Raw genomic sequence first — 11696 nt, 5'->3', positions numbered from 1 at the left:
AATGAAAAATCAATTGCGCCGCAGCTTGCCAACAGCGAAGGATTAAATCGAGATTAAAGTTAACCTACGCGTTGATAAAACGAAGAACAAGAAATTACTATTTGTAACAAAATAATTTCCAACTGTTGTACATTTCTATAATATAAATTTATACATCAACATTTCGAACCATTTTTTTCATATATTAAGTAAAACTGTCACAATATTCTATCCAAACAGATATATTGTTTGACATAATTAATCATCGATTAAATTAATCGGAGTTTGAAGAAATCATGATATTGATCATCAAAAAATACCACAACAGAATTCCTTTTACTAACAATATATATATATATATATTCATCTAATCCAAAGATATACAATCACAATAATATATCTAGTAGGATAAATATATGAAATATCTATTCTCTTTGCTTTTACATCGAATGTTTTATATTTTCTGACATCGCGCAAGGTTTATCGATGGTTTATCGACTCGTAGGAAAAAACATAAAAGATCGCAGGTACGATGGAAGGTACAATAAAATACTCTAGCTACTAGAGCTCTGACAACTGTCGTCATAATAGAGAGGGGGAGAGAAACAGAATTCGGACGCGTGTGCTTCCACATTCGTGTCAATTGGTGTTCGTTAGAAATATCGATGGACAATACACATATGCAGCACAGTGCAGCACTGTGCATACGTAACCGGTCGTAACCACGATCAACGTTTATCGCAATGAGATGAGACTCTCACGTCGCGGAGGAAAGGAAGGAACTTAGCGTTTGAAAGGGAAAACAGAGAGGAAAAGGAGTGAAACGCCGGTCGATCTCCGCAATCTGCTTTCCATTCCTCTTGTTTCGATTGTGAAGCCGGAGGTACATACTTATTATACTTTCTCATACTTTACGTACGTTGCGATAACTTTATTTAACGTTGCGTCTTCAGCGATTAATTATCGTTTGCTTAAAGATTTTGAATTAGAAATCTTCCGCTTTCTCTCTACAATAAAGGTTACGATATAGCTTCTCACGTGTAATGTCAAAATCTTTTGGAAAAGAGAGTTGATTCTCTTTCAAGATTGCGGCGGCAAAGCCGCTTTGAGTTTTTTATGTCTGTAAAATATAGTAATAGGTCCTACTTTTTAATGGTTAAACTGGTATGTACTTTTAGAACTTAAATTTAAAGTAGGCATACATGTTTGATGAAATTAAGAAAATTTTAGTACAGTCTAGTGCAGGAATAAAAAATAAACTTTATGTCATTTTATACTAAATATAGTATAATCATATGTGTGGGTGTTTGCAGCGATAATGACAACACCTATGTGTGAGGATGGTGGACCGTTGAGAGAGTGGGCGCCGCTCGCCGTCCTTCTGCAACAGATACCTGCCAAAATACAGAATGGTATTTTTATGCAAGACATCAGTTTTACCTGCATCGATGCCCTGACTGAGTTTATCGCCATCGGAACAAATCACGGGCTCGTTTATTGGTACAACAGAGAGAAACAGGATCTGCAGAGATTACGTTGCGAGGTATTTAAAAAATTTGTAGAGACCTGCTATTTCCTCATTAAATCAAATCAAACGTATAGGATAATGTCCTTTCTCTCTTATTGCAGAATACTAACTCCAAAATTACGAGTGTACAAGTGATCTCCACGGTTGATTATATGGTTGCAGCAGGCAATGAACATGGTGTTGTTACAGTTTTTCAAATTCCCAAGAATCCGCCAGACTCATTGCCGAACAGTTTAAAACCAAAACAGAAAAAACAGGTAAATTATAAAAATGAAACTTATGCATGTAATACGAAAAGAATATATGAATGTCTTGATGTTACTTTTTTGCAAGGTTGAAAGGTACAGTATAAGTGGCTTGCATAATACTGCAGTGACAGCAGTGGAGTGGTCTAAGAATGGTATGAAGTTATTCAGTGGAGATAAAGACGGTTTAGTAGTTTTAACAGAGATTGATTTTTATATGGTAAGTGGATAATTAAAAGTTTTTTCCTAATTTCTTTTATTTTCTCATAAGTATGAATATTTGATGACATTTTATACTATTTGTAGCATTTATCTAAATCATCGAAATTGTTAAATGAAAAATATTCTATAGTACAATTGAGCTATCAACAGGGCTTGCTACTAGTCTCGACAACATTACGTACAATTTTAGTAAACAGAAATGAAAATGGGAAAGTGACACAAGTTGGCCAAAAAGAACGTAAAACGTTGGTATTTTTATATTCATTACATGTTCATATTCATAAATTAAAGAAATATAATATTTTGGTGCTTTAGACTAGGTAAATTAGGAGCAGTGTTTGGTTCTCGACAAATTTATATGCAAGAACCGCTAATCTATGCAAGTAGACCAGGATTACGTTTATGGCAAGCTGATAAGGCTGGGACTGTACTGAAAACACTCATATTTAAGGTACCAAATTAACATACATATGCATTTATACTAAGTCATCATTTTTTTTATGTTATCACAAATTATAAATATTCTTAAAAGGATGCAGTTAGATCGGGCCATACAGAAGTGGCGTTATTAAATCCTGCACCTGAAGGATCAAGAAAGAATCGTGGCGAACCCTCGTTTGGCATCGTTTTACCGTTTTGTGATGATTTATTAATAACGTACTGTGATGATATAGTCTACGTAGTAAATCCGAATACTATTGCAATAACATCGATCGTAAACGATTTACGACGCGTTACCGACGTGGCTTGTACTAAAGACGAAATATTTATATTGGAAGGAGAAAGAAATATTTTGCGAATTGCCTATTATCCGGAAAATGATATTTTTACAGGTGAGCGCGCAATTATTGTTTCCCCGAATTAGACGTAATTAGATATAAGATTGTCATTTAATTATCTTTAAATTGTTTTTTACAGAAGAAATGAAAAGGACGACGGATCCTTTATTATCATTCACTGAATACAGTAAACCTGTTACTAATGGGATACTAGAACTAACTTCGAAATTAAAAGACAGTAGTATCGTGCCAGCTATTCCTTTTCCTAAAATCGATCCAACCAATATTATTCAATCTGTAAGGTATGCGAAAAGTTATTTCTAGAATAAATAAATATATATGTTTATAAAAACTTGTACAACATATTAGAATTAAAAATTAATTTTTTTTAAATACGATTCAATTAAAAGTAATAAATCAAATTGTGTGTGTGTGTGTGTGTGTAGCATTGCGCCAACTGTTGCTGTTGGTACTGACGACGCGATTATAAACGCAGAAGAAGCTGTGGAAGTGCCGCCGATAGTTCCAATAGATATAAATACCCCACTTGTAACTAATATTAATGAAATACCAGAATACAATGATAATAACAGAATAAGAAATGCAGAAGACATAAAGAGCAATGATCGCCGAGAGATATTCCAAAGAATTGGTCAGCAGGAATTCGAGGACGTCGTTTTTACACCCGAAAGGAAGCAGAAAAAATCTCGAAATAAAGTAATGAATGAAAGCGAAAGTGTCACAAACGGCACTGATCATTTATCGAGCAGTCTAAATACTGATCATGTGAACACCAATAAGACAATGACAACCCATTCCTCTTTAATGCAACTAAGCATTGATGATGATTTTATATTGAAGTCAGATAGAGATTTAGAAACAATCCAACGAGATGTGGAAGACAAAGAGAAACTGTTAGCAGATCTTCTCGATTTTGATTTGTCTAAATATATGACGAGTAGTCGAATAGACAAGGATGACTTGAGTATATCTAATCATATAGATACTGTAACATGCATCAATTGTAACGTACATTCCAACAATGTGGTGAACGAAGAGGAATCGATTAGGAACGAGGAAAATGAGATTGTCGAACAGAGCGATCATACGGGAACTGAATCAGGGGATGAAGATGTCAGTTATTGTACCGAATTGAAGCGATTAGAAGATCTTGGGGAATGCAGAAAGACTCTTTTACAAAATAAACTCGAGGATACTCCATCGGCTGGTAATAATTTTGTCGATATTCGAAAAGAGCCGCCCACGAATCAAGACGAATTAGAACATCAATTTAACGGTAGGTAACTAATGGATTTATCGAAAGTATGGCATTTGTATAACACAATCAGCTACGAATATTAGAAAGTGTTTTTATGCGGACAGTTTTAGCAAAGGAATGTGCCACATCCGTTCTCGAGGAGGAAGAAGAAGATTGGGTTTTAGTCAAAGATGATATACCATCAGTTATGTTTTAAGCAAAAATCGTACGTAGTAGTTGCCTCACGTCTTGTACATATGTCAATATATTATTAAAAGGTACTTAAAAAATAATTAGGAAATTACGTGATACATGACAAGAGTGGTTTTGGATTAAATTCTTTCACTATGAATTTTTTCTTCTGTTTTTCTTTATGTTTTATTAATTGTGGATGGGTTAAACTTTTTTATCTCACTGGTTATCAAACGCCAACAATATAAATTATTGAACGGGATAGAAAAATATTGTTAAAAATATTTTATAATTTTGGACATTATACTTGTAGTATCAGGCACACACACCAATAAATTATCGTGAAATAATATGCATTAAAGTCCTGAGACATGCAGTTTAATTATTTTCATTAACGGACGAAATTACATAAATATCATTGAAAGGTAATACTAGTCACTGCTTGGATTTTACCATAATAATTAATTGTTAATTATGTATAATTATGAATATATTTGTGATCAATGAATGTAACCTTTTACGAATTATATATTATGTAAAATATAATTATGTTTTAACTCCATTATTTAATATAGTAATTCAGTAATCACTCAAGCTTACAATTTGTTGAAATACGTATATATTTTACTATTTTCGGAAAGCAATGTATAATGCAATTCTCAGGTATATATATCTCATTTAACACATATTTTGCATAATCAAATAATATTTTTACACAACACCAGTCATAAAGTCATAAAGCACACAAAGATATACTATTGGTATGATGTATCATTACCACTCAATATTTTGTTATTACAATTTTTAATTAGCGAAAGTTTTAAGTAATCTATGTGACATTTATCACAGATACATTTTGTATATGATACATGTATTATAACATTTTAAGTTTGTATATCAGACAAATAGTGGTCTTCAAGACACTAGGCTTAGGTATTTTTTACACTAGTATCTACTTATTGTTGTTGTTTGTCTTTAATTTCTAGTATATTTCTGTTTATGAGTAGAAGAAAAACAAAAGTATACAACATGTAAAAACTTTACATATTGCATGGCTCTAAAGTGCGTCACTTTGTCATGCGTTATTAATACACTGTAAGGTACGAAAAGTTAAACACAAATAATTATTAATGAATAATTAAACATTTATGTAATTGTATCAAGAATAATTAATGCTTTATTAACTATAAAAAATAAAATCGAGTTTTGAAATTGAATTATATTTTTTTTCCTATTAATATAATTCATTTAACATAAAAAAAAAAAATAATCATTACAGGTTACTTGATCATACAGCTTTATTTCTGTTCGATAATTTACATGATACTCGATATATAATATGTATATGAGTATGCAACATTTTACTTCATTCCTTCATATCGCTATGCTTTTATTACACTGCGGTTTCAATGAGGTCAGTATACATTTTAATTTTGCTAGCGATACTCATGTCTATATATTTGTCACCTACTGATATTATCATACCGCCAATGATAGAAGGATCTACTGTAGTAGTGAGCAAAGAGGTTTGACCCTTCTTCAATAAACGTTTCAACGTAGATTCCAGTTTCGCCTTCATATCAGCATCAAGTGGACTTGCAGTAATTACTTCGCATACTACTTCACCTCTGTTAGCAGCCATAAGCAGCTTGTACAAATTTATTATTGCATTGAGTTTCGTCAATCGGCCATTCTCTGCGAGTAATGTCAGCAGATTTTCGGTGTTTGGATTCATGCCACTCTTGCTTCCAATAGCTTTAAAAGCTTCCACCTTATTTTTTCGCTTTATTGAAGGATTTTTTATAAAGTCTATCAGTGTGGCATCTTTCTTGAGGAGATCCTAATTCAAACACAACGACAGATTAATATCAAAATAAACACCTGTATAACTTTTTTTGTTTATAGATTATCATACCTGAAAGCTGACTAAATCTTTCTCCACTGTGTCCAAAGCCTTCTGTTTAGTCGCAGCTGAGAAAAGAGCTGTGGCATATCTGCCTTCTAATCCAAAAACTTGAATTGGAGGCTGCAATAAATGCATCAATAGAATAAAGATAAAACTGACAAGTACTTATTATATAAACACAATTGTTTATGGAACTTGTACTAGGAAATGCTGCAAAACAAATGAAGGGCTTGCTGCAACAGCAACTAACCACATTTTATAAAAACAGAATAAATAAACTCTGAAGTGCTGGAAAAATACAAATGTCAATGAAAATTTGGAGTTTATTAATTCTGTTTTTATAAAATATATGGGTTAGCATTATTGAAAGAAGGATTATAGAATTCAAAATAAAAGTATGCAAAATTACTTTCAGAAAGTTTATAGGATTGACTTGTCAAATGAGCAGAACATAATCACTTGTCAAAATTAAATACCTTCACCAGCTGCTGCGCGACAGTTGACGTGGAAAAGGTACGTGTCTGAAATGAGAATCATTCACATTGACAAGTCGTAGCAGAATACTTAGAAAACATGTACAGTAAGAACGACAAATACATTTTGATTATTGTGAAAATATACATCATATATTTATACTTAATATTTATAAATATTCTAAACACCGGAGGCTGATCTTAGTACTGAGGCAATCTAAAAATGTTTTAACGTCATAACGCGTAGTTTACTCACAATTAATCTACCAACAGACATTTTTATAGATCTTGCAGCAATCGAAGGATAAAATACGGGCTTCAAGCAGCAGCCACCATTATATAATTCAAGAGTGTGTAGGAATCAGATGGAACGAAACCTGTGGCGCCTCTATATGTACAAAACATTGAACTATGTCGTAACGGATATTACCAGTAGGTAACACGGCACGTATAGCAAAATTATATTTTCTCTAATGTTATTTGTATTATATATTTAAAAAAAAAAAAGCAACAAATGTGTACTCATCCAGTGCGTTAAAATCGTGTTTGAAAAAATAATAATTAGAAGTGCATAAAAAAAAACAGAAATTTTGAATTTATAATAACGAGAGTCATACGATGTTATCGATTGTAGGATTGGGGTAACGAATTTCCTACGGAAAGAACGAGGATCTAGTTCGCCTCACGCGCGTGAGATGTCACCAGAGTCTACTTTCGGTTAGAGGGTCTCTACTTTCGAAAAGTTGTGTGAATTGCGCTTGGAATTTGCGGTAATTGCGGTGCGTCTCTCGGAGTCTCGGGTTTGAAATGCAATTTCGCGTTTCTCGTTGCATTACATTTTAACACTGTATGTAAGTACCAACGTTTCATACTCACTAAAAGGTCAAGCAAATAAATTATTTTTCAACTTGAAAAAGCGATAAAAGTATAGAGGTATTTCAGTGAAGAAATAATCATTGAACATACTTTTACTGAAAAATCAGAAATCTTAGGATCTCATTTTACATATATAAGAAATATAATATTGTATGCGTTAATTATGAACGTGATAAACGAGAAAGGAAAAAGCATAGGAGAGAGAGAAAGAGAAGGAGAGGCGACGTTTACTTTTAGCGAGTGTACTTTTCTCTCTCCAGTTTTCCAAAACTTTTCAACCTTTAAGTGGGGTGACCACAGCACCTCAAATATAGTTTTTTTTTTTTTTTTTAAATCTTGTTCCAGGAAAGGAAAATGAAAAGTATTACCCAGAAGTTTTAACGTTCATTACTTATATATTTCTCTCACTATCTCTTATAAGGGTATAATTAAACTTTAGTACACACGATTGGCGTCATTCGTGTCCTGTCTATTTCTTTTTTTAAATATTAGAAGCACCAAATAAGTATATAGTTGTAATATTTATACATACAATCTTTTTAAATATTATATACAACTGTAATTTTTTTTAATATAATAATATCTTACGGATACTTTTCAAAAACGTTAAAATATTATGTAAGAATCACTTTCTGCATATTTATAAAAGCGATGTGTTTGGAATGACGATTATCGTCTGTAATTAAAAAACTATGGAACATCGTCGTTTTAAGGATTAATATAGACTTAACTATAGTATCATATAGTAAAAAAATATCACTGTTCAAGTAAAACTTTTTTCTGAGCATCTTGCGTATCTTTAGACCTTCTATCTACTTAAATCTGTCGAGGATTAGCTCCTTATGTCCTCGATTCTGTGGTGGACTGTATTTAAAAGTTTATATATTCTTGTAACATTATGCAACTTGTTTCGGTCGGAGATAAGCGGGGTGTGCTTATTTTTATTGATGCAACTTTATCTCAGTTTAATTTACTCTTTATACTTTTCTTAGAATTAGAGGAAGATAAAGGTAAGTTAAATCAAGATTAAAGTTAATCTAGATTGGTAGAAACGGACAGTAGACGATTTATTTTTTTTCTTACCCTTAGCCAGTTTCACTTCTGGAGCTAATCGAGAAATACTTGTCTAGAGGAGAGAGGATGTATATAGAAAGACAAGAAAATGACCGGATAAGGAATTAAGAAGATGCGAGGCGATCTATTTATTTCGAACGAGTCAAATTTATTTCATTTATTTCGTCAACGTGATACATTATATTTCATCTTAATTTGATTTCGCTATTTACGTCACATTGCGAGCCCGAGCCGGCTCCTAACGCTCGTTTTCTTTTTTTCTCTATCACCTAAAAATACGATATATCAGCGCTAATACTTTTTTTTCTTCTTCTTTATTATAGTGTTCCCTCAACGTAAAATTCGACGAAGTGAAATATTCGAGTAGTTTCGGTCCCTTTTTTACACCGCGATAAGCCTGAAGGAACGCAGAGAGACAGTCGAATCGCCAATCCGAGATGTAACAATCGTCTCCCTCCCGGTGAGTAAATTAGTACTTACATCCTCATTCTGTAACTCTAAGACTCCGTTTTATCAATGTAAGATTAACTTTAATCTCAGTTCAATTTACTCTTTATCTTTTGTAAGCATTAGAAAAAGATAAACGGAAAGTTAAATCGAGAACTAAGTGACTAAAATTCATCTATTCATTGCTGGAGCCGGACTTTAATGACAGTATTGGTATCAACATCGCTTTATTGTTGTTGCGTAATTTCTTTTTATTATACATAGTACTTGTGACGATAGCCACATTGTTACTTAGAGTTACAGAATCGAGATATTGAAGTCGATTATGTATTTTGAAAATAATGAAAGTAAACGAATTTACTAGAATATTTATAATTTTATTGATCAATGTCTAATGAATTTGCTCACTTTTATCATTTTTGCTTCGTTTCAAGATATATAATCGACTCTCTGAAATTCAAACGATAGTTACTTTTCGAAGAGAAAAAGAACGACTCGATCGCCCACGCATTTCGACATTTCGCAGTTACCGATTTTTTATAGGTACACAGATTCGATCGGTGGCCGTATTCTCGAAAAATATTGCATTCGAAAATGTACGAAAATGTTATAATATAAATATACGTTACGCACTGTTGAAGAAGAGATTTTATTCTTTAGAATGATTCTACTCGAAAAATTTAGTAGGAGTATAAATTTTCTTAGTACTTTGGTATGAGATATTTTTTAAGAATGAGGCCTAGATCGTTTCTTCTTGTTTTCTCTCTTCGATCCCGCATTACGATTGATATGTGTAATTTAATCGAACGTACAATCTCACGTCGCTTGGAATATGAGAAGAAACATGACATGGTCATTCCGTCGCGAATCATTCTGCGGCTTTTCGTCTCTTTCCGCGCAACGCGCGCTCATATAAAATAGTCATTCTCTCCTGTTGCGCGAGCACGATCTTACGATTAGTCTAGTTTACATACGTAACAACTCAATCAGAGTTACTATATAGAACATTCGAGATATCGTACGTATGACACCTTGGTGAACGTAACAATTAACGCTTGGAAAGACTCAAAGGTGCGGTCATTTTTTAAAAAAGTATGTTAGAATATTCGGATAAAAAGAGAAAGTAATAAAATATCTTGTATCTTTTATATTATATTATTGCGGTCGTAAATATGTACGGCTGTTTAACGCTCTCATATAGTATATCGATCTCTTCCTTTTTCTTTCTTTTTTTTTCTTCGTAGATCGCCCGCTGACTGGTCGCACGCAGCATCGTTATTAACCCGAAACAGTAACGCTCCATTTGTGCGAAAATACAAAAATATCCCTTTTGCACTGCAATAGATAGATTTATTATTGCGAGTTAAAGCACCAAAAGCAACCTTCCGGAACAAAACTGATCGTTAAAGCTATAGACAGAGGTTCTTCCTCTCAGTTCTCCTTTATTTTTATTGAGTAACGCCGGTACTGTTTAGGGTTAAAATCACAGATAACGATGGTGCTTCCGGCTATATAATATTTCATACATACGAGAGAAATGTATGAACGCGAACTAAATCTATATATATTCGTTTATATACATATATATATATATATATGTATTTATATCTCTGCGCAACGCTTCTCTGTGTGAACTCCTACGTATTGCTTTGTAGACAATCTCTATATACATATGCGAAACGCGAGTACCTATAGAGCTATAATGCGTGTGCGTCCGTCGCGCATTATAAATAGATATCGAGGTTGGTCCACTCACTTGTAAATACGCTAGGATATTATAATTGCTCCATAACGTACACACCTACTCGTTTTGACACGACACAGAGACGAGATTTTACTCTGACAATATAATTCGATTCGTCTAGGATTCTAGGATCTGGAGACCCGGAATCGGAAGATTACAAAGCTAGTTTTGATTACGAGCGATTATTATTAGATTTACCTTGTTGAAGATCGTCGTCGATTAAATTTGACACAATAAAGAACAGATCTAAACGCGACGAACCGAGAAAATTGGTTATATACCATAAGAGATATACGATTTTGGAAAAATTCGAGTTAGATCATCCGAGCAATTACAGCGGGATTGATGAAACGATTGTGGGGAGTGGACTTGAATAAAGAGGCTCCTCGACACCGGCGCGGCTCTTTTGTCCGCGACTTGGAAATTTAATGGAACAGCGAATCCTTAGGAGAGAAGACTACAGAAGAACGTCCGAAAAAAAAATGGGAGCAGTATCGAGTGCCACTAGAATTCTTGCTGAAAGACGGAAAAAGGTGCTGAAATTCCCCCCTGTCATCCGTTCCCATCATCTATTTACCCGTATCTATCTAGCGATTTGTGATTTGTAATATAGTTATATCGACGTCTCGAGCTTCTATATACTTTGATTGTCACCGGCTGTACGCGTGCGTGAAAAATTTGTTCCAAGGATATATATCTTTCAAACGGGACACAGGTTTAGGCCTGTTGCGGTTATAGGCCTCGAGGTGTATCTTCCGATCGTTGCAACGTTCTTTTGTCCGTATATAGTCTCTTTCATAGAGAGTATCCCAAGAGAGACGTGTATTAATGATGCGGAGACTGGTTGAGAAATTACGATAAATGAACGCGCGATATTAAAGCTTCGTCGAAAGCGAAGCGACTTTGAGCATTCCTTCGAAGATAAATCGCCAAACTATTTACTTCCCCCCCCCCCCATTCCTGTTGACTTTAT

General features: G+C 33.6%; 2 protein-coding genes across 2 annotated transcripts; one reads left to right on the top strand and one right to left on the bottom strand.

Moving 5' to 3' along the window:
- Positions 1 to 671: 671 nt before the first annotated feature.
- LOC108779469 (WD repeat-containing protein CG11141) lies at positions 672 to 4228 on the top strand. The gene is made up of 10 exons (XM_018546914.1): positions 672 to 862; positions 1293 to 1522; positions 1609 to 1764; positions 1841 to 1972; positions 2059 to 2219; positions 2290 to 2425; positions 2507 to 2807; positions 2893 to 3055; positions 3200 to 4050; positions 4137 to 4228. The coding sequence occupies exons 2-10, from the start codon at positions 1298 to 1300 to the stop codon at positions 4226 to 4228; spliced, it is 2217 nt and encodes a 738-aa protein (XP_018402416.1). The 5' UTR covers positions 672 to 862; positions 1293 to 1297.
- A 1255-nt stretch (positions 4229 to 5483) lies between these two features.
- On the bottom strand, positions 5484 to 6932 carry ATPsynO (ATP synthase subunit O, mitochondrial). The gene is made up of 4 exons (XM_018546891.1): positions 6839 to 6932; positions 6586 to 6630; positions 6119 to 6229; positions 5484 to 6043 (listed from the first exon to the last, which is right to left on the bottom strand). The coding sequence occupies exons 1-4, from the start codon at positions 6857 to 6859 to the stop codon at positions 5597 to 5599; spliced, it is 624 nt and encodes a 207-aa protein (XP_018402393.1). The 5' UTR covers positions 6860 to 6932; the 3' UTR covers positions 5484 to 5596.
- Between the last annotated feature and the right edge of the window lie 4764 nt (positions 6933 to 11696).

The sequence above is a fragment of the Cyphomyrmex costatus genome, unplaced genomic scaffold, assembly GCF_001594065.2.
Source record: "Cyphomyrmex costatus isolate MS0001 unplaced genomic scaffold, Ccosl1.0 scaffold6, whole genome shotgun sequence".
NCBI lineage: Eukaryota > Metazoa > Arthropoda > Insecta > Hymenoptera > Formicidae > Cyphomyrmex > Cyphomyrmex costatus.
The sequence above is the reverse complement of the archived record's forward strand: the minus strand, read 5'-3'. Positions and strand labels throughout refer to the sequence as shown.

Excerpts from the sequence above, each read along its gene's own strand:
- LOC108779469 (XM_018546914.1), top strand. The coding sequence starts at position 1,298 with ATGACAACACCTATGTGTGAGGATGGTGGACCGTTGAGAGAGTGGGCG. Across the intron at positions 1,973-2,058 it reads CAGAGATTGATTTTTATATG|CATTTATCTAAATCATCGAA; the intron begins GTAAGTGGATAA and ends TACTATTTGTAG. Across the intron at positions 2,220-2,289 it reads GGCCAAAAAGAACGTAAAAC|ACTAGGTAAATTAGGAGCAG; the intron begins GTTGGTATTTTT and ends TTGGTGCTTTAG.
- ATPsynO (XM_018546891.1), bottom strand. The coding sequence starts at position 6,859 with ATGTCTGTTGGTAGATTAATT. Across the intron at positions 6,631-6,838 it reads TGTCTGTTGGTAGATTAATT|ACACGTACCTTTTCCACGTC; the intron begins GTGAGTAAACTA and ends TTCTCATTTCAG. Across the intron at positions 6,044-6,118 it reads AAGATTTAGTCAGCTTTCAG|GATCTCCTCAAGAAAGATGC; the intron begins GTATGATAATCT and ends TGTTTGAATTAG.